General features: G+C 39.6%; 1 protein-coding gene across 20 annotated transcripts in view; it reads right to left on the bottom strand.

Annotated features, from left to right (window-relative positions):
* Positions 1 to 23835, bottom strand: part of PPHLN1 (periphilin 1) — a 122386-nt gene that overhangs the window by 35241 nt on the left and 63310 nt on the right. For all 20 annotated transcript variants that reach the window (XM_042859007.2, XM_024100593.3, XM_024100594.3 and 17 more), the window contains 2 exons: positions 21505 to 21624; positions 17700 to 17840 (listed from right to left, as the gene is read on the bottom strand). In XM_042859007.2, coding sequence (XP_042714941.2) covers positions 17700 to 17840; positions 21505 to 21624 — 261 coding nt within the window. The remainder of the gene's footprint in view (positions 1 to 17699; positions 17841 to 21504; positions 21625 to 23835) is intronic.

Genomic DNA, 23835 nt, shown 5'->3' with positions numbered 1-23835 from the left:
AATCAGACATAGGGGAGATGGGAGTTTGGTGCTCTACAAGTGATCTGACTTTGTTTTTGTAGTTTATAATCAGGGGCACCTAGAGCATTAGAAAAGTGAAAATATATAAATCTAATAATAATGCTTTTTTCCCTTACTCCTTCCTAAAACTTTCCCCAATCAAGCTGACTTTTTCAAAGGAAAGATCAAAAGATCTGACATGAGCTCTCTTCCCTAATACACTTTTCATTTTCTCATGACTGACAGAGATTTCTTGTTTGTTCTTTATCTCTAACCGCTTCAGCTGCCCCTCAACGCTACTAGTCTCCCTCATCATCTCAATTTTTCACTGTCTTCTGGTATATTCCCTTTGGGATATAAGCATGCCTGGCCTCGGATATAATAAAAAAACATTACTTTTGACTTCAACCTGCCTCTCCAACTACTGCTCTAGTTCCTCTCCCATCTTCAGTTCTAAACTCATTGAATAAGACATTTACAACTGTTGCTTTGCATTCCTTCTCTCTAACTCCATCCCAAATCCTCTTCAATTTGATTTTTACCCTCTTCATTGCACCAAAACTGCTCTCAAAGGTTTTAAATTGACCTCTTCCTGGTCAAAAGCTAGAAGTTCTACTCCAATCTTTAACCTTTCCAGTCCATCCACTATTACTAACACTGTCAATCACACACTCCTTTAATTCTTTTTCTCTCATGTCTTTTGTAACTCCAACCTCTCGTACCTCTTTGATCAACCATTTGGTATCTCTACCAGCAGTTGGTCCTCCTCTCCTCTCTTCTCTCATTACTGAAGGATGTCTACAGTGCTAAATCCTTGGCCCCTCTCTGTGTGACGTCATCAGCCCAACTTGCCTCATCAACAACACAGGTTATCGAGAGTACATCATCCCCTCAGTGTTCTGCTCTCTCCATCAACTCCTCTTACTACGCTTCATTTAGCCTGAGGCCTTATTTTTTTGAAGTACTACACATCCTGGGAACACAAAAACCACTTCACCTCACTGTCAACCTGGGTCCTCGAAACTCCACTCCTCAGGAATAATGGAATGGTTGACCACAAAGAACCCATTGCACCAAATGATGTACAAACACAGAGGAAGAGACAGTTCCTAACGTAGAATATTCAGTTTCAGGGTCCAGTCGTACAAACACTGACTTTAATGGACTACTCAGTCTACAAGAATTTGCGGGACTCCAGCCTAGGTGACAAAAAACAAGGGAGTGAGATAAAAATGTGCAAGCAAAATGGACAGGGTGAAGGTAATCATGTGGTGTTCCATTTTTTCCCTACATTGGTGACATACAAAGGGTGAGGGAGAGGGGTATCAAAATAGGCTTCTGTAACACTGTATATATTTTAAATGTTTTTAAAGCTGACAGCCATCATTATCAACTGGCCAACACTAACAGACATCACAGATGAAGTCAGTCTTCAGGAGGAATCTGAAGGCTGGAACCTGGCACACTGGTTTAGGAAATGCATTCCATGCATAAGGAGAAACAGGTAAGAAAGTGTGCATAGACTGTGGGAAGAAGCAGCCAGTGGGCAGACAAGAGTAGCAACTTTGGTACAAAAGGGTGGAGAATGTGATAAATGACAAGACCAGATAACAGGATGGGGCAGAGCCAGGAGCAACAGAAGCTCCCTAAAAGAGTGTGTGTGGGGAGCACCTCCAGCACCCAAACCGGTGCCTTTTCCGCCCCACTCCCCCCCAGGCCCAGCCCTCGCGCCTCCCATTCCCCTCAGGCCCTGCCCCCGCACCACCCCTTCCTCCCCAAGACCCTGCCCTCTGCTCGCTCTCCTCCACCACTGTCACTTCAAGATGCTTGAACTGGAAGTTGAGGAATACCATTTTAGCAGATGCATCTTAAATGGGCTGATTTACTACACAAAAAACTAGATATGGCAGTCAGTATGTTACTCTTCTGGTTTTATATTAAAAAAGGCCAGTCCTTTTCCACATGACATTTTCTTAGTCAAACACTAGGAGCTGAAAGTTTCATTCTGTTGAACAGAACCCTGTCAATACTTCAAATTACATTACAATAGCCCCTGGAGTCCACAACACAGATTGGAGACCCAACTATGCTAAAGTGCTGTACGCACACATGGAAGACAGACCCTGTCATGAAAATCTTAACATGAAAACAGACAAGTGCCAAAAAAAGGAAGTGCATGTTGTAGATGGAGATCTGAGGGACACAAAGATTAAGTGACTTGACAAGGTGACACAGGAAATCTATGGCAGAGCTGGAAATAGAAATCTGATATCCTGAGTGTCAGCCTAGTATCAAACACACAACCATCCTACCTATTCTACACATAATATACCACATCTGTGAAATTTCAAATGTAAGCTTTTGAGAATCTGTGAATTTCAAAAGGTTGCAATATAAAGAAAACAATAAGTTTACCGTTGGATTTTTAATAACTAAATTAATTTAGACAGTCAATTAAATGAGCAATTAAATGAATCCATGTATACATTTTGCTGAAAGTGTTCAGTCCATAGTAAATTGCTTGAACTAGTAGTAAGCAGAAATTCCATTAAAACTAATACATTCACTCTTATGCTTCCTTTTTGGATGTCAGAGAGATTTCTGTAGTAACAGAAGGACTAAGGTCTGACTGTCAAGTCTTATTCGGAAACTTTAAATTTTGCCAAAGTAAATGCAGATACTTGGCTCATTTGGCACAATTTGTTTACAGAGGTAACGGTGGGTAGGTATTTTATTAAAACTGACATGTAAAGTTTAAGGAACTGATTCATAACAATGGACTAGTTAGTATAGTGGCACAGACCTGATGTCTAGACAAGATAAAATAGCAGAACTGCACTTATAAAAAAACAAAACAAAACCGAGAAAGCAACTTATGTAAGACTGGCAGTGAAATGCTCCAATCATGAACATAACACAGTGCACATATATGTCATCAGTTTGGAAAACAATCACTTCAGCCTAATACATTATGTGCTAAAAGCAGAAAATTGATCCTTCTTTAATATATATATAAACCCATATCAGCAATCCACAAACATTTATAAAGTTAAATCTAAACCCAGTGCCACGTCAGTACAGGATTGTCGGCTACAGTGTATTTTCTAGTGCCTTAACCAGTCTAATTTTAAATGCAAAGTCATGACCGCTTCTACTACCTCACTATGGAATGTGCCTCAGGGCTAGAAATTTCAACTATGTTACAGGGGGAGATTTTCAAAGCCATAAAGATCAGTTAGGTGCCCAACTTCCATTGAAACTCAATGGAAGTTGAGCTCTTAACTTCCATCTGTGTCTTTGAAAATCATCCTCAGTACTTTTTGTATCACAGTAATGCCTAGAGGCCTCAACCAAGATCTGGACCCTTCTGTGCTCACCACATAGTAAGAGACGATCCCTGCTCTCCAGAGCTTACAAACAAAGACAGGGGTGGGGGAAAAGAAAGATTTATCTCCAATTTACGGATGGGATCTGAGGCACAATGAGATTGAGGCCCTGATTCGGCAAGGTTCTTAAGCACACGTAACTTTAAGCACATGGATGGTCCCATTGAAATCAATGGAACCCCACACATGTTTAAAGTTAAGCATATGCTTTAAAGCTTTGCTGGATTGGGGCATGAAGGGTCTTGCCAAAAGTAATGGAGAAAGTCTGTGGCAGAGCCAGGAATTGAATCCACATCTCCTGAGTCCTGGTCAAATTACACTGCTCTACAGCCAAAATGCTTGTGAAATAAAGGTAGTCAAACTTTACTAATTCTGGGTCACTGAGAACGAAAATGATGCTTGTTTGGATCTATGAATTAATCTATGACTGGGTTTGGACAGTACTTGCTTTTTAGGCAAAACAATGAATGATGCAATCTGAAGCTGGTACTGCGTCATACATGATATGAATTGCATCATGTTATTCCTAGAAGTCATGGATGATGCAATCATAATGAAGCTTACATCACTCTGCTGAACAAATTGCCCTATATCAGCTCTAGAAATCATACAGTGTCGTGCTCTATTTGTCAGTGTTTGATTTTGCAAAGGGACACATTTCTGTTTAGCCGAAGTGAGCAGAGATGCCTCGTACTTGTGTGAACAGTGCAGATAACTTCTGCTATGTTTGTGGTGAAGTGACTTTTAATCACAAAAGCGCAGTATAACCACTATGGTTAAGAAAGCCTATCACCTTTATTTTGGCTGCAAAATTGGAGATCAGGACAAGAGGTGGGCCCCACACATATGCTGCAACACTTGTACAACAAATCTTTGCCAGTGGTTGAACAGGAAAAGGAAATCTATGTCTTTTGCAGTACCAATGATTTGGAGAGAGTCAACAGATCATACCAGCAATTGTTACTTCTGCATGGTGCCTCCAGTTGGGAAAGGTGTGTCAAAGAAGAAAAAGTGGACTGTGCATTATCCAAACATTCCATCAGCTATATGCCCAGTACCCCATGGAGAAGGACTGCCGGTTCCTGATGCACCAGATCATTCTCACTTGAGTCAGACGAGGAAGAGGAAGAGGATGAAACTTCTGGTCCTGAACTATCAATGTCACAGGACCCACATTTTCTCCCATCCTCCTCCTCTGAACCACATCTTATAACACAAGGTGAACTGAATGACCTTGTCAGGGATTTGGAACTACCCAAGAGTAAGGCAGAGCTGTTGGGCTCCAGACTACAGCAGTGGAATCTCCTGGCAGGTGATGTTAGGGTTTCCATGTTCCGGGACCGTCAAAAGGATCTTGTCCCATTCTTCTTCATGGAAGGTGATCTTGTAGCCTGCAACAACATCCATGGTGTGATGGCAGCCCTCAACATCGCTCACGATCCAGATGAGTGGAGACTGTTCATTGATTCATCGAAGACGAGTCTTAAAGCGGTTTTATTGCATAATGGCAATGTTTTGCCATCAATTCCAGTTGGTCATGCAGTCCATATGAAGGAAACCTATGACAACATGAAACAACTTTTGAGGCGCATAAACTATGACCAACATCAGTGGCAGCTTTGTGGCGATTTGAAGGTTGTTGCTCTCTTGCTTGGCCTGCAGACGGGATACACAAAGTACTGCTGTTTTCTCTGCGAATGGGATAGTCATGCAAGAGATTCCCACTACATCAAGAAAGATTGGCCACTCCGACAGTCATTGGAGCCTGGGAGGAAAAGTGTTCAGCATCCACCACTTGTTGAATCAAGGAAGATTTTGTTACCACCCTTACACATCAAACTGGGTATGATGAAGAACTTTGTCAAGGCCATTGACAAAACACAAGCAGCTTTCAAGTACCTCCATGGAAAATTTCCAAGGTTAAGTGAAGCTAAGATAAAGGAAGGTGTCTTTGTTGGTCCTCAGATTCGTGAACTTCTTCGAGATGATGCATTTGACCATGCACTGCGTGGCAAGGAAAAGACGGCATGGAAAGCCTTCCAGTTAGTGGCAATAAATTTTCTCGGAAACAACAAGGCAGTCAACTACAGGTTGTTGGTGGAAAACCTCCTCAAGGCATACAAAAGCCTTGGTTGCAACACGTCACTAAAGATACATTTTTTGCACTCTCATCTAGATTTTTTCCACCGAACTGCGGAGCAGTGAGCGACGAGCACGGCGAGCGATTTCACCAGGACATTGCAACAATGGAGAAACGCTATCAGGGCAAATGGAGCCCATCAATGCTTGCAGACTATTGCTGGACAGTGACAAGAGATGCTCCATTTAATGAATACAAGAGACAAGCCAAGAAGCGCCGAGTAGACACTGAATAGGACTAAACTATGTACATAATAGTTTTTTGCCTTTTGTTTCATAATAAATTTTATTTATATAACCCTTTTGCTGATTTTTAAAGTGCTATATAAACAGGACAAGTGAAATATTATCATGTAAAGCAACCATAAACACATGAAAAGACCTAGGTTTACAATTTATGAATAAAACTCTACTATCTACACAATATACATAGACATAAAATGTAAAAACTTAAATATCTTAGAAACAGTAGCCAATTGTTTTAATTGTCATATTTGAATTCAGCACATCAAAATACATAATAAATAGCACATTTTATCTCTGAAGCAGACGACTTCTCAAAAATTGTAGACCAGTGTTATTATTACAATTTTTGCCCCTAATATTTCAACTTTATTTACTTTTTCTAAGCACTTTGAGACCCTCAAATGGAAGGTGCTACAGAAGTGCCAAGTGTTATTCCATATCATTACTTATTTAACACTCTTTGTCCCACCATAAACAATAACACTAGTTACCTTTTGATAGCTACATGTTTTCTTCAGGCAGGAATTAAATGCCTGCAGTAAATCTCTCCATCACACAAATACACTGTGATACACAAACATTTTGCTGATGAATGATAACGATGATTTATTGTGATTTAAATAGTCCCATTTCATTTTTAAGATTTGAAATTCTGTGATTGCTCAATTATAAAATAGATCATTTTGTTGGCCATGATGATGGAAAAACATGTTTTTAAAATGGCTAAAATATGGGCAGACACACATAGTGATTGAATTACTTAAACAAAATACCTGTAAGAATATTTCATTTGACTGCTTAAATTTCTTTTTTTTTATTTTATTTTAAGAAATAATGGTTTTAGTGTTTACCACTATGCTCACTTGTGGGCATCAGGTTGCCTGTTTCCCTGCTGTGTAGTACTGAATTTACTCACTGCCATACATAGTGCAAGCTGTCACTCAGTACAGTTCTGCACTGGCTCTGGCTGAAACAGTACCATGCAATGAATTAAAAACAGGACTTTGGAGCGGAGCCCGGAGCAGGAACCAGTAGGTTTTATGCCCGGAGCTGGAGTGGAGCAATTCAAAAATTTGATTGCTCCAAATCCCTGATTAAAAATACATATTTTGAAAATTCTGCTCTTTTTCTTGGTTGAGGTCTGCGAGGTAAGTGAGGAGGGATTTGTCAGGACTTTGGAAGATGCTGGCAGAAGAGAGAAAGTTTGAGAATGGGAATGAATTTTAGAGAGAGGGGACTCGGACTGGATCTGGGCTTCCAGGAGAAATAAGCCAAGGGAACAAGAGTTTAGGGGGAAGCAGCAGAAAGGCCAGGAGGATCAAGTCTTCTGATCAGATATCATTATCAGGAGCAAAGAGAACTACCTCAAGCATAATGGCACATCACACTAATCCTACTCTTCAAATCAGATTCAGTTTACATTTCCATGATTGTCCATGGTTATTCATCTTCAAAATTAACACCTTATGTGTATCCCTCTGCAGAAGAATTAAAGTTTTTTTTCATAAGTTTTGTGGCACTGTGCTCTCCAATGACTGCTGTACTGTAATAATCCCTGCCTAGTAAGATACACTGTAATAAAATGTCAAGTATTCCATATATAATTCACTAAAATGTGGTACTCAAATTATTTTCATACTAGATTAAGACGACACGTTTTATGTAACTGTGAAGACTGCCAAATCCATAGATTAATAAGCAACTCCTTTTTAATTCAATATTCACCATAACAAATGAAATATTTTTACTGCTATTCATGTTAGAGACTGAACTAACTCAGAACAAAACACATGTAATCCAATAGCTTTTAAAAGCTTCCTGATAAATACCCAATGTAACCTAGTTAGCAAATCAATTTTTCTTTTCCTGAAGTGTACTTAATTCCAATGCTTTACCTTTAAAATTTAAATATTTTAGCCACAGAAACAATTTTGCGTAAATAGGTACATTAAAACTACACATTAAGGGATATAATTTTATTCTGCAAAAACAAAGATATGCATTTCGTTTAACAGTAATGTCAGCAGAAGAGTTTACCTAAATTAAACTATTAACAAGTAGTTCAACACAGAGATTGAAAAATTTAGTTTTCAAAACCTTTTTTTTTTTTTGGAGGGGGAGGCTTCAGTATTTATGCAGACATTAAATAGAAAGAGCAAGCTTTTAAAATCAAAATTTTTAGATAACGGATGTCTAGAAATCAATGAAACAGTGTTTATCAATATTTCAAAATATATATTTATATAATTTTATTCTCCAGTCCATAATATCCACAAATATGATAAAGTAAAATGTAAGCACATCATAGAATTTAATTTTCTTGAACTAAAAAGTAATCAGACTTAAATCCCTCATCTGAAATATGGCTCAAATGCTCTTCAGGTCATTTTACAACTTCGTTAAGACATATTTTGCTAACTCTAAACTCTTCACAGTACCCAATTTAAAAACCACCAATAACGATTTTATTCAATAGAATAAAAATATATCCCACCCACTAAAACAATATTTTAGTAGAATATTAAAACCATCTTAAATGAGATTTATTTCTAAGAAATCGGACAGTTCTAAGATCTAAAGCAATTTTAAAAGAACTGATTTCCCCCCCCCCAGTCAAAAACTCTAAACTATTCTCAGACCATTGTGAACTAAGATCCTGAAAATAATTTATTTTAGAGTTTAAATTAGGTTTATTTAAATACAGCGAGTGCAACATTATGTCAGTCATTGACTTTAGATTTGACTGAACATAGCATGAGTTTTTTGGCCTAAAATTTTTATCAACCTTGACAATCATATTTATAAAGTCAACAGGCAGATCCTCAGCTGGTGTAAATTATCAAAGAGCCACTGACTTCAGTGCAGCTGTGACTGCCATGTGTACTTCTTTGTACATGGTAGGTTGCAGGAGTGCTGCCCAGGCTTCTGCACCAGATATGGACTGGCTACAGAGCTTACTTTTCAGAGAGAGACACACTATATGTGTTCACTGTAAGATCCTTTAATGCTCTGCCAGGTATAGCTGAGGTTAGCTTAAATAAGGTATGCTACACACAGTGCCACCTAGTGGCTGAACAGTATAATACAATTTTACATCTCCCCCTTTCAGATCTACATTTCTACCATTCACAAAATGTACACTATTCATGCTATCTTCGAAGTATTAGTCTAAGTGTCTTTGAAGTGTATTGGCTTTTCTAATTACACAACCTGGACAGGTAAACAATTTGGTATGCTGTCTGTCTATTAGTTGCAAACTAATGCTGCAGTCAGTTGGAATTCATGAGTTATTATCATCTTCTTGCTCTGCATGCACCATCTGTAGAGTTTGCTCTGCTGATTGTTCTTTCTGAGGAACAAACAGTAGATGCTGACAGTTACTGTTGCACTCTTCACTATCAGTCTCGATCACATATGATCTAGGTGCTGAATTCTTTTTCTTTACAACAGCTATAAGTTGTCCATATTTTTTCTCCATCCAGTTTGACACAAACCCAGTCACCAGGTTCTAGATCAGGCAGTTTTCTGAGTGACATCTGATGTAAAAGTGTTCTTAAGCTCTTTTCATCTTTTTATCTGATTTGGCTACCTTCTTTATGTCTGGCCACTCTGGAGATAGAACTATTGTTCCAGCTTTGGAAAAGAACCTGAGTTGCTGTCCCATCAGAAGCTGTGTTGACTATATCCAGTATCTGCTAAGGTATTGATCTGTAGCTCAGAAGAGCAAGAATTGAATCACAGAATATCAGGGTTGGAAGGGACCTCAGTAGGTCATCTAGTCCAACCCCCTGCTCAAAGCAGGACCAATCCCCAGACAGATTTTTGCTCCAGATCCCTAAATGGCTCCCTCAAGGATTGAACTCACAACCCTGGGTTTAGCAGGCCAATGCTCAAACCACTGAGCTATCCCTCCCCCCATTCTGCTGCAGGATTTTCTTGGCTCTCTGTCCTGCTCTCACAGCCTCTCTATTCGCTTGGGGGTAATGTGGGCTGCTAGTAATATGATCAAAATCATATTTTGTTGGAATGACAAATTCTGCTGCTGTGAACTGGGGTCTATTGTCCATCATGAGTTGTTCTGGAATACGGAAATGAGCAAAAGTGCACTTAAGTTTCTTGATAACACTGCACCATGTAATTATTATTTTATATATAACATTATTATATATCATTATTTCTATATACTTGGAAAAACAGTCCTCTACAACCAGGTATTGATGCCCACTGAATTTGCATAAATCTGCAGCTAGTCTCTTCTAAGGTCTGTCTGGCAGAGATGATGTTATTAAGGATTCTTTGTGTTGTGTTAGTCCAGGGATCGGCAACCTTTGTCACATGGCCTGTCAGGGAAATCCGCAAGGGGGCCGGGCCGGTTTGTTTACCTGCAGCATCCACAGATTCGGCCGATCGCAGCTCCCACTGGCCATGGTTCACTGTTCCAGGCCAATGAGGGCTGCGGGAAGTGGTGCGGACTGAGGGATGTGCTGGCCACACTTCCTGCAGCCCCCACTGGTCTGGAACAGTGAACCGCGGCTAGTGGGAGCTGCGATCGGCCGAATCTGTGGACACTGCAGGTAAACAAACTGTCCCGGCCCGCCAGTGGATTTCCCTGACGGGCCACATGACAAAGGTTGCTGATCCCTGTATTAGTCCGTTAGTTCTGCAATGTTCACATGTAGATACTTCATTGTTTATGTCCTTGCTGATGCTTGACCACCACACTAACTGGTTGGCTTGTCCACAGCATTTTGTTAATCCTTGATGACCTTCATGGATAAGGTTTAGGATTCCTCCTCTCATTTCATCTGGAATTACAGTGCAATCACCTTTAATCATGAGTCTATTGGACTTACTTATTTGTCCATGTACAACAGAGCAGCCTTTTGTCACTTCCTTAGGGTATGTCTACACAGCAATTAAACACCCATGGCTGGCCTGGGTCAGCTGACTCAGGCTTGCGGGGCTGTAAAATTGCTGTGTAGACATTTGGGCTCAGGCTGAAGCCTGAGCTGTGGGATCCTGCCATGGGGGGAGGGTCCCAGAGCCCAGGCTCTAGCCTGAGCCCATATGTCTACACAGCAATTTTACAGCCCCGCAGCCCAAGCCCCACAAGCCTGAGTCAGATGACCAGAGCTAGCTGCAACCATGTGTGGATCTTTTATTCCAGTATAGACTTTCCATTCGTGTCCTTCAGATACTTGGGCCAGACAGCCTTAAAGCAACTTAGAACTTCTTGAAGTTGCATGTCTATCCAGATTGCTTTTTGTAACAGGTGTAGTCTTTTTTCACTTTGGGGAGTAGGTCATCCAGTGCCGGGAGGATATATTTTTCTTTCACAACTGCTTCATTAAGTCTTTTAAAATCCACACAGATTTAGTACTTTTCCATTGTTCTTTATAACCAGTACCATTGGGGCACACCAGCTATTGGCTCAGAGATTTTCTCTTTTATGCCAACCTGTTTCATTCTCTAACTCAGTTTCCACTTTATGAAATAATGGTATAGGAATCCTGCGAGGGATATGAGCACTGTCTGGTTCGGCATTGTGTCTATAGTCCATCCAGTTCTTCCACCTTTCTCACTATGTCCATCATGGCTGCCACACTGCGGCTGAGAAGGCTATAAGTCTGTGGTCCTTTGATCGCATACTAAGACAAAAGCTATACAGTTAGAGTGTAAGTTGTTTCTCTGGTGAACTGGCCTATGAAGTTCAGAGTACCTCCAGGGCTAGTCAGAGCTGTGTACGGTGAGTTCATCTCTGGAAGGGGTTAAAGGTTATCCTAAGTCCCTTTTGAGATGACTGTGACTAGTGTTCCTGAGTCAATTTTGAAGCCAGTAGTCTTACCATGAATATTCAGTTTCACTCTGCAGGTAGGTTCTGTGTCATCACATGTGATAGATCCCATGAACAATGGCTCTTGATTTGTCTGTAATATTAGCCAACTCACTGACTGCTTTGCTGTGGCAAACAGCTGCAGAATGTCCACATATCGTGCATTTATTACACCTTGAACCTTTGGCTAAACACAGATCTGGTGGGCTATGAAATTTTACACATCTTGTGCATGTAGGCTGAAAGGTTTTGGTGGAATTTGTCCCTATTAGCCTGGGAGGTCTCAGGGGTTTTATAACAACTTTTAGCCTTCATGTTGTTTGCAGCTTCTAAGCTAGTTTCAGGTTTTTCATGTTGCTCCTGCTTCTGTTTGACTAATTCTGACTGCTTTTCTATCTGCCTAGTTGTGGGTAGGGTTAAGATGGTTTTTAATTGTAGCTGCTGTGAAAGTTTTTTTAATCTATTAACCAGTAACCAGGTGGTCTGATATTTTCATGTTTTACAGTTCCAAAAATCACAGTTTTCAGCCAATGCATACAAAAAGCTCTTATAAAACATTCAGCATTTCCCCCTGGTCCTTGAATTCTCAGGTGAAAACATGCTCTTTCATAAACCATATTTCTCTAAGGTTTAAAGAATGCATCAAACTAGCCAGAACCTTTCATATTCATCTTTATGATTGTCTTCAGCGAAGTCAAAGGATTTAAAGAAGCTCTGCCTGCTTCCCCATAGCATAAATTAAAGAGCACACCTATAGATAATCAGTTTTCTTAAAGAGTTTGTAGCAATTCGATACCCTGCAAAATATTGCTTCCAGTCTGTCCATTGTGGAGGTCTGTCAAAGCTGAAGTACTCTAAGGCATGGAGAAGTAGCATGTTGATGAGATATTGCAACCTTTGTTGCTCTCGTCCTTCTGTTTCTGTTCTCTTCTGGCACTAAGTTACTTCTGACACCATGTCATGTACCTCTTGTAAATGGTAACTTGCAGAGCTGCTACTAGCAGGTCAGTCTTCTGACCAGATATGGACTGGCTACAGGACTTACTTCTCAGAGAGATACATACTGGATGTGTTCGCTGTAAGATCCCTTAATGCTCTGCCAAGTATGAGTGAGGTTAGCTTAAATAAGGTCTGACTTAGTGGCTGAAAAGAATAATACAGTTTTACATTACAACTACTTACACAACCTGGGAATCTGTTGTCTGACCTTTAGTTACTTGGATTTCTTTTTAGTTTATTTTTGATTTAAAGTGAGAATTAATTATTTTACAATATGTTTGGTAGCAGTTGCATCATCCTTCATGTACCATAACTGATTTTAAAAAATTCAGGTAGATATTATTTGTATTGTGGTAGCACATAGGAGCCCTACTCATTAATTACTGACCCACTGTACTCTCTATACAAACACGGAACAAAAAGACAGTCCTTACACAAAAGAGTTTATAACCTATCATTTTATTCTAAATGCAAATGTAAACACTGACAGATTGTTTCAACCAGGGAGAAACTGCAGAGTGTCATGTAACATTCCGGAAGCCTTTTCAAACACATTGGATCCACTCCGCCTATACACACCAAAACTATGCCTACCTGCATTTCCAGAATTCAGTACATTCACTCATCAAGATGTTCTGGATATCCTAAAGGAGTCTGAACCCACTTGACCCATAACTTTCCTGGCTTGTGAAAGAGAGTTATGAACAACTAGTGCCACTATTCTATTCTATATAAGTTTTTATACTGCACTCATCACATATTTGAGCACCTTTCAGCAGTACATTAAGCAACATGACTACACGTCTGTCACAGGCTTGTTCTCTCATCCTCTCCCCAAAGGGAGACGCGTATGCTGATGAGTGTTTTGGTTTGATAGGGGATTTTTAACTTATTATTAGTTAAATATACCTGTTGGTCGGTGTTTATATTAGAGAAGGCCAGGTCAAAGAAACGTGCCTTGCACTTGAAGTGGAAAGTGGTGAGATTTGTGGTACAGTTCTCAGGGGAGTTCATCCTTCAGTCCCATTTCCTCTCCCACACTGAGCATTACTCTTATTGTTGAGAGTTCCATTGTGCCAGAGGAGTAAAGTTATCGATCGTGGTCTTTGTTTTGGAACTTTAGATGATCTTTTAGATATCCTGGGCCAAGGTCAGACACAGCTTTGAAGATAAGGACCAAGACCCTTGAACTTGATTCAAAATTCTATGGAAAGCTAGTGTAGAGAGTGGAGGGAAGGTATGATGTACTCATGGTAGTATGTATTGCTAAGGAGATGCACTGCAGTATTTCTTACTAGTTTGAGTTTCTTAAATGCTGACAGTTTCATGCCTTGGCATATCACATTGCTGTTGCCCAGCCAAGATGAAGGCAAGAATAACTGAAGCCAGGTCTTCATCCACCAGAAAGGGATGGAGTCTTCTAGACAACAGGAGATGGCAGAAAGCATTACTCACAACCACTAGTAACCAAAATAGCCAATGCCTCAGTCAGAGAAGGAATCTTCCCTACTTCTATCAAATGTGCAACAGTGTGACCAACACTGAAGAAACCCACCCTAAACTTTTCCATTCTAGCCAACTGTTGCCCATTGTCAAACCTCCCATTCCCTAGCAAGCTGACAGAGATGATAGCAAAAGGCCAACTACAAGCTCATCTAACTGAAGCTGACATTCTAGACCCAACAGTATCTGAATTTAAGCCAGAACAAAGAACCAAAACTGCTGTAGTGGCACTGTTGGGTGATTTCTTCCTGTCAATGGAGGAGAGGGCAGACATCCATTTTTACCCTTCTTGACCTCTGCAGAATTTGACACTGTTGACCATGAGAGTCTGCTGATTCACAGGCGAGAGATATCAGGAGTCCAGCATAATGCACTAAAATGGTTTGAATCCTTCCTGAAGGTATGCACCCAACGAGTAGAGATGGAAAAGTGCACCTCCATCATCAAACCTCACTTGTGGAGTTCCACAAGGATCAACTCTCTCTTCAGTCCTTTTCAACATCTACCTGCAACCACTAACTTAACTGGTCAGAAAACATGGATTCAGGTGCCAGCAATATGCAGATGATACACAGTTCTGCCTATCGTTCACTGCATATGACCACTTCACTACCACCAACATGGATAAGATCAGCTCATGGATGAAGAACAGCTGCTGAAGCTGGACTCGAGCAAAACAGAGTTGATGCTGGTGGGCAGAGGAAAATATTCTGAATAGCTGTGAAGTCTCCATTGGCTAAAGATACACACCCACAATTCTTCATTTCAGTCCAGAGTGTAGAAGGGAAATTGGATTGCTTACTGATGCTACACTCTCACATAGAAAGCACTACTCGTGGATGCTGCTACCAGCTTGGCTAGGAAACTTCATCTGTTCCTGATGGACAAAGACCTGGATTCAGTTATTCATATCTTTGTCACCTCTCAGCTGGACTACAGCAGTGCAATATATCTGGGCATGAAGCCTTCAGCACTTAGAGAACTCAAACTACTACAGAACCTGCAGCATGTCTCCTCAGTTAGCACAGGTTACTGTGAGCACATCAGATCTGTCCTCTACTCTCTACAGTGACTTCCCATAGAATTTTTAATGAAGTTCAAGATCTCAGTCCTTATCCTCAAAGTGCTCCATGGCCTGGGCCAGGATATCTAAACGATCATCTCAAGCTCCGGGGTGAAGACTGTTGTCAATAATTGTGCTCCTCTGATGCAATGGAACTCTCAACAATAAGAGTAAAGCTCCTCTATGTGGGAGACAGAACTTTCTCCAGGGGTGGTCCTAGACTATGGAATAAATTCCTCCAAGAACTAAGGACCTTCACAAACCTCATCACTTACCACTCCAAGTGCAAGGCACATTTCTGGTCTTCTCGAATATAAACACAAAGCAACAGGTTTGCATATAATACAAACCAAAACAAAACCACATACTACCAAACTAAGACTCTCCACTGCACATGCTTTACCCTCTAGGGAGAGGATGAGAGAAAAAACAACACATAACAGATACATAGTCATGCTGGTTAATGCAGTACTGGAAGGCACTCTAGTACTGCGGCACGGTATTAGAATAGAATAGAATAGAATAGAATAGAGACTTATTGTGATTTTCCGTAACAATAGCGCACATTCACACTACAGGAGATAGAAGATTAGCATTTTGGGGTCTAAAAATCAAATTCTCCTCTTAAAGAGAGCTAAGTAATTTTTCATCAAGACTACTGATTAAATGATTTTTCTACACCAGATTTCTTGTTATCAAAAGGGAATTTGTAGTGGTAGAGTGGCATAGCTCAGTATATGCTTTTGACACTGTGTAATGGAACCATCACACTCCCTTGAGGGTTGGGGGGGGGGTCACAGCCCACTTAAGTCAGGTGCAAAAAAAAGAAGAAAAAACATTCCCGACTCAATACAGGAAAATAAGTCTGCTTCCTTTGGCCACAGGTCCAAATACAACACAAATGCACAGCTCCTTCCTTCCACCTAGTCCGACTGCTCACAAACCACACAGGGCTGTTTCTTTCAGCCAAGAATTCACTTTGGAAAAACAAAAAGTAGTTTTTACTGTGATTACAATCCCTGGGTCTCAGCACAGTCCTCCTTCATTCAAGCCAGGCAGTTCCTCCTTTGCCCTAGCTGGACTTTGGCTCAGAATCTGCTAGGCTAGGAGCAGCCCTGAGAGCAGCTCCTCTGCTTTCACAGCAGCACTTCTTTCACTCCCCACACCACTAGACGTATCTGATTCTTTTTTATGATTCCCCCCAGTCCAGAGAAACAATTAGTTCCATCTCGCAAGAGCTGAACTAGCCATAGCTACCAGCTCTGCTCTCCAGGTCTGGCTGCTCAGGCAACCTTTAAGAACACAGAACCCGTCACAGTGACTTCACCTGTTTACAGCAAATGAAGCAGGAAAATGTGCTTGCTAACTGCTTTAACCACCAAGTCTGAGGAAACATAGGGAATGTTCCACCAAAAGTGGAACAGACTGACTGACAGTGAAGATATTGGTCCTTTGTGTGCCAATTCAGTAGACACAAGTGTACTAACATCAGCTTAGTAGGCCAAACAATAAGACAATAAGATGAAAACTATTAGAAATCCAGGTGGAAAATGATTTCTTAACTGTGCTCTCTAAAGTCCTGGGGAAAAGATCGGAGGGATGTTTTACAATGTTACCCATTAAGCACTGTGAGAAGGATTGCTTGTCCATCTTTTCTATCCCTCACAGTGTGACTGTGCCAGCACTCTAACACTTCATCTAACCTTTCAAGACAAATGAAAACTGATGGGCTGATCTGCATCTTTTCCTCAATAAGGAAGTGGCTGAGCATCATAAGCAATGGGTAGAACAAGGACTAGCCATCACTGATAAGAAAAGGAGCTAGTAGTGGAGCAAAACAATATGTCTTGATAGACATTTTTCTCCTCATCCAGCTATAAAATATTGTAGCCAAAGCAAAATCTAAACCTACTAACACTTAGTTATCTTCAGATGAAGACAAAACTGCTTTGAGATTCAAATGTAACATTTTAAAAAAGAGAATCAATTGTCAGCAGTTGAAACTCACATTTTTAAACATTAAATCTTATAGAAAACGACAATGAAAAAATAGTTTCTGATCACTTGATCTAATGTAAACCTATGACTAAATTAGTAATAATATATTAAATGCTCTGAATGTATAACATTTGAATATGAAATAACTCATCAAGAAGCAGCCATTTTCTTAGCTGCATTTTGTTTATTGAGACAGGAAGTCAAGAGCTATGTATAAAGATATGGGAAAGGGTAGAAATTTTCTGTTTTTAAGGTAGGTGTTGGGTTTTTTTCAGGGAGATATGTTATATGGATATAGATACGAACACTTCCTTCCACTTCCAAAAAAATCTGAATACATATTTTTTGTAACTATGTAAAGAAATATTAAAATCACTGAAGTTTTCTATTAAGAAATAAGGGGAAATATTTGGCAAAAATGTAATATTCTGCCTTAAGGGGATGGAGGGGGGAAAATGCTATATATATTTCTGCCACCTACAAAAGTCTTAACAAACCATCATATTGCCATCAAGGAAGCTAAAATACTCACCTGTTCAATCTCTTTGGTTTTTGTTGCAATTGCTTTTGAGCGGCCAAGAAGCTGGTTGTCTTCATACAATTCTGTACTATCTGTTATATTTGTCTCTGTTTCTTCTGTCCGTTCAACATATAATGGAGCTGAGGACCCCGCCTTAAAAAAACATAAGTAATATTAACATTTTTGCTCTAGCTGCATTAAGTTCTATTTGATACAATTACTCAAATACCATTTCACTCTTTTTCAGAAATTTCTCAGTACAAAATTTTTACCACAGAAATTTGAAAATTACACTTATGGATATGACATCAACAAATAGTTAATTTATGAAAATTTACACTTTTAGTGAAATTCAAAAATGCTCTGTGAATCAGTCCCTTGATCATGTTGGACATCTCTATCAGAATCATTTACTTGCCCTTTGTCTGAGAAAGAAGTTGGAGAAATGATACTGATAATAACAGCAATGTCAAAACTAGAAATCAACAATGAGGGGTGTGGTGAATCTGCTACAGGCCACCAGGCAGGATTACAGGATTGAAAACTTCATGGAAGAACTCTTGTGGCATTCAATTGTACAGGATAAATATTGATGGGGGGATTTAACTACCTAGATATTTGTTGAGCAACAAATAAAAACATGCACCAAGCGGATTCCTAAATTAATTAGAAGATGACTTATGAAAATACTAACAATGTGCATGGAGTTGTCCAAGATGGAAAATATAGACTGTTCATGACCCATGGAGTTTAGACGTCAACTAGAAAAAGCCATCTAAATTTACTCTGTACTGATAGGAAGGAAATGATTGAGAATGTGAGGATAACAGGGAAGCTGAGAAATAATGACTACAAGGTACTTGAATGCACCATCATATAGAAATGGGTTCACAGAACAGTATTGTTAAAGGGTGATTAGATTTTATAAATGCAAAATTGATGAAGAAATCTAGTAAGGCTTGACAGAAGTACTGTCCATTGTGGGAGACGAAGGGGGAATAATAAGACATCATAATTAATAGGAAGAACACAAGAAAAAGAAACAGCTAGCATAGTCCTGAGGGCCTGTTTAAAACTCTTGAGACAATATAGATAATTAAAAAAGCACAGTAAATACTGTTACTGTATTAAATCTTGTAATGTTGTCTCCCATTCATTTGAAAGGGAGTTAAGCATGCTAAAAAAACGTTAATTCAAATAAAAATAGTTCAAACAACATTAAGAAGCAAACCAAAAAAATCGATATTAGGAAAAATCTAAAGCAGCCGTTATGTTTATAGCTCATTTTGTTGAGCCCAGGTACTGCAGCACAAAATGTTAGCCAATATTTTGATAAGGGAACAAACACAGCCCTGGCTTGGAAAATTTCTTCAATACCTCATAGTCAGAGAACTAAACTGATAAACCTTGGTGAAAAGTACCTATGCTGCGATACCTCCCCTCAAAGCCTCAGCCCAACCCCAACCCCCGCCCCAGCTATTTAATTTACATTCCCACATTTTCATTTTCCAAACCAATAGATCAACTCTGTCTCCTGCAAAATTCTATCCTAAGTTAAACAAATTCCTGGCTCCCCCCTACACCCCGATTCTCTCTCTTTCTGCTTTACAGAGCTGATGCGCAGAAAGGCCTTGGCTTCGCAGCAGTTCTCCAGTATGCCACTCTGTTTCTTCTTCTCTCACTCTTCCCTCCTCTCCTCTTAGAAAAATGTCATTTTGTTTTCCTCTAAGAACAGCAGCTTCTGCTGGTCTGTTCTCTGCCTCCACTCTTGTTGAAAGAGCAGTAACACTTGGACCACTCTGCTGCTCCTTTCCTGGAGGGGACCAATGGCTCATTTACATGACTCAACCCACTTGCCCAGTTAAAATTTTCAACCTCCCAAGGTGACCTATACATATTGTACACTATGCAAATGCTCAGATACTATAGTGCTGGGCACAGCCTTAAACCCTAGATAAATGTAAACTTTGACTCAATCAGTTGAATTTTGGAGACATTATATTTGACTTATAGTATTGTACTATACTATTTCATGGATTATTTTTAAAGGACATTTTATCTTCAGAATAAACAACGTTAGGAACAAGAAATTGCCATCCAGGCCTACGTGACCAGTAGCTCAGCATTAATTGGTTTATCTGAAGGCCTAGATTTATTTTGTGATGGGGCATTATATTTGGTATGGGGGGGAAGGGCAAGGGGACTAGAAGAACTAGCATGAAACAGGTGCACAGCAGGAGATAAGGCCTTCGGTCCCAAGAAGTGTTGGGGAGATGGGAGAGCAGAGGCAAAGGGGCAGCACAGCTTGCGGCCCCAACATATTTCAATCTGCCAAATAGGCTTAGTTCTGGGGCTAGTAGGTATTGTGATGTAACTTCTCCTGCTCTGTATACCTGCATACACACACAAGCACCCTCTTTACAATATTTGTGAACATTGCTATTTCACTAAAGTAATACTAGGTAAGAGAGGCAGAACTGTGACATGTTTTGCTCCGTACTTCCTGGAGATGCACTGAGTTAGCTTCGGGGTCTGCTAAGTCTTCCACATGGTCCAGTACAAAACATCTACAATTTTACAAACAACATTCTAAATAATAAATATAAAACACACAAACTTAATATAGTAATCATTTCTGTGTAAGAAGAAAGATTAAGTGCATCATAATAATGACAATAACTACAAGAAAAAAGGATTATTCCTTCAATCTAATTCTTTTTAATGCCAGAAGTATGAAAACCACAGAAGAGTATTTCAAGAAACCATACACAGACTGCTTTTTTATTTCCAAATTATTTACACATACATGTAACACACACATATACTAACTATGTATTTACACAGAAGGACTCATCTGAATTTAACATTCTGAGCAGAAGTTTCCTATGCAGGAAAGAACCAAATTATACGTAGGACTTTATATAAACAGTAAGTGCTACTTTATTTTTCTCTAAAATGACTAACTGTAGAATCTAATTCATTCATATTAATTACTGGAAAACCTACTACAAATTATCAAATTTTGTCTCTCAAAATTCCCTTGAATCATAGAAACATAGAAGATTAAGGTTGGACACCTCAGGAGGTCATCAAAGCAGGACCAACACCAACTAAATCATCCCAGCCAGGGCTTTGTCAAACCGGGCCTTAAAAACCTCTAAGAATGGAGATTCCACCACCTCCCTAGGTAACCCATTCCAGTGCTTCACCACCCTCCTAGTGAAATAGTGTTTCCTAATATCCAACCTAGACCTCCCCCACTGCAACTTCAGATCATTGCTTCTTATTCTGTCATCTGCCACCACTGAGAACAGCCTAGCTCCATCCTCTTTGGAACCCCTTCCCCGCCTTCAGGTAGTTGAAGGCTGCTATCAAATCCCCCCTCACTCTTCTCTTCTGCAGACTAAATAACCCCAGTTCCCTCAGCCTCTCCTCGTAAGTCATGTGCCCCAGACCCCTAATCATTTTTGTTGCTTGCTCATTTAGGACCCAATCCTACAAGGAGCTTAAATGAGAGAGCAGGGGTCCGCCAGCACAGGGCTTCCTGCAGGTTTGGAGTCTTTTCGTTCAATGTATCCATTTTAGTTCAACGTTAATTCATACTATGCTAACAAACTATGTAAATTTTTCAAAAATAATTAAATCTCAGAAACACAAGATCTCACTACAGCATCCTCCTATTAAATATTTTCTGAAAGGCAGAGCTCTACTATCAACTCTTTGCTGAATTGCATATTTCATAAATCATAAAGTGCAGATATGCAAAATGTTAAAGTTGCAATATTTTAAAATAAATATATGAATGTATCAGTCTTACATCATATTCAGTAATTTCAGGTAAATTGCTTTCATCAGCCTTCTCTGATTTTTCAGCTGCCCATTTGCTTGCAGCTTCTGCAAGTTCCTTTTCAGACAACCTGCTGCTTTTATCCAAGACCTATACAAAAAAATGAATGTTACAGGTTAGATTTAATATAAAAATACATTGAAAAGTTCAAAGAAGCAATTATTCAGAATCAGAAACAATATTTTCAAAATGGGAAATAAACCGTGGAAGTCATGTTTGTCTATTGGACGAAGAATTAGAAAAATTCCCAAACCAAAGAACATGCATTTTACTAAACTAAAAAAAGGGCAAACTTTTCAGACTTACTTTTATTAAGGTCAAGGGAAACTAGGCAAAGTTATGTAGCAGAGATAATGAAAAAGTGTTGATTTAAGACTTTGGAAATAAATTAAAAAGATAAAGAGATCAAAGGAAAGCGATGTATAAATATACAAAAAGGAGAAGTTAGAGCAAATGTAAGATTTGCTCTGTCTGGTTTGCAAGGCTATAAACAAATCTAAATACAAATAAAGGATAAGTATTGTATACAATACACAAAGGAATCTAAGTTAGTTTGTCTTTTTCATCTACAGAAGTTGATTCAATAAAAGATACCATCTCATCCACCTTGCCTCTAAGTTAATTATAGCAATCAGGAGACTATTCTGTAAATTATTTAAGTTATCAGAAAACTACCTTCATTAAGACCACTAATTTTTGAGGTGAAAATGTGGATAACATAGAATACAAGATATCAATGTTTTGGGGTCTTTTTAATCTATCTTTTCAAATGGAAATGGTCACATCAATAGTGTTTTAGAAATGGTCTCCTACTAAGTGCATGACCTTGATTGTTTTGTTATTGTGAGTGGTATCCATTACAAACATCCATGTACACAGGAAACACCCAGTAAGGAACAGCTAGCTCCCCAGATCTTGCTTCAACCTAGTGTATATTTTATGTACATATTATTTATAGAAGTGTGTTCATCTAAGACTCTTGGGTGTATGTATAATTATATTTTAAAAAAAACTACACTACGAATTAAAACCAAAGTCCAAAAATGGTAAGAGTTTTCTAGATTCTCTGAAGTTTTGCTACTTGCCTCACTCTTACCAAAAAACCCCCCAAAAAAACCACAAACTGAAAACAAGTGTGCCTTACACCATGACTTGAAGGTCAATAAATTTAGAATCTGACGAAATGGTAGGCAAAGCAAATTCTACAATGAGGACCCACAATAAGACTACTTCTCCGGACTCCTCATGATTACACCCACAGACTCGGTTCTCAACTCCATGGTATCACACAGAAATAGAATTGCTCTCTGAAGTAAAAAGGATCAAATCCCCGTTAGGCTTTACAAATTAAAGTTAACAGCTTTGGTTGAACTCAGAAAAGAACTGGAAACTACTGTGGATCATGGAGTACTGGTGCAGTGTTCTCTCTTTTGTATGTAATCGTTACAGAAGTCAGGAGGCATTGCAAAGCGAGAGGAGTCTGAGGTGCATGGGAAGGGAGGTGATAGATCTCCTCCTCCTCCCCTAGCACACTAGCTCATAAAGTGAGCAGCCCAATCCATTTTTCCCAGCTGCTCAAAGATTCCTGTACATACCCCAGGAGCAAATATCCAATCTTTCCAAGATGCTCGATTTTTCTATATTCTTTTTTTTGTAGGAAAGAACACTTTCAACCTGACTCCTCCTCAGTCTCCAAAAACATCCTGTACTATAGCTCCATTACAATCTCCTCCCTTTCCTTGATTGAAGTCCTTGACAATATTTTAAAATAAAATTTTATCCTTGTATTTGTCAATGATAACCAGCTCTGCATGATATGAAGGTAAATTCAGATTCACACCATTTATATCATTTCAACAACCCACAAACAGGAATTCGTAGGTTATCAATATCCATGGATTACAACAAAGAGAATATGGCTCAAAAATATGCAATTGAATTCTTATAAATCATAAGTAAGGCTACCATTCTGTCACAAAGGTCACAGAAGTCATGGAATCTGTGATTTCCAGTGACCTCTGTGACACTGGGGGCCCCACACAGCTGACCAGCCGCCCTATAGTGTGAAAAAATGTTATCTGGCTGAATGCGCTACTTAGGGTGTACGGAGCATGCTCACATGAACTGAGCATGCTCAGCAACATCCGCTGAAGCCAGCAGTGGGGGACCCCGACAGCAGCCCAGCCTCCGCAGGGGACCCCTGCAACTGACTGGCTGCCAGCGCTGGTGGGGACCCCTGAGATCCCCAGCTGCCACCACTGGCAGGGCCCCCCCTTGCAGCTGCTCAGCCACCGCAAGCAG

This window comes from Chrysemys picta, chromosome 1 (assembly GCF_011386835.1).
Source record: "Chrysemys picta bellii isolate R12L10 chromosome 1, ASM1138683v2, whole genome shotgun sequence".
Lineage (NCBI taxonomy): Eukaryota > Metazoa > Chordata > Testudines > Emydidae > Chrysemys > Chrysemys picta.
Note: the sequence above shows the minus strand (reverse complement) of the source record. Positions and strands in the feature narration are given on the sequence as shown.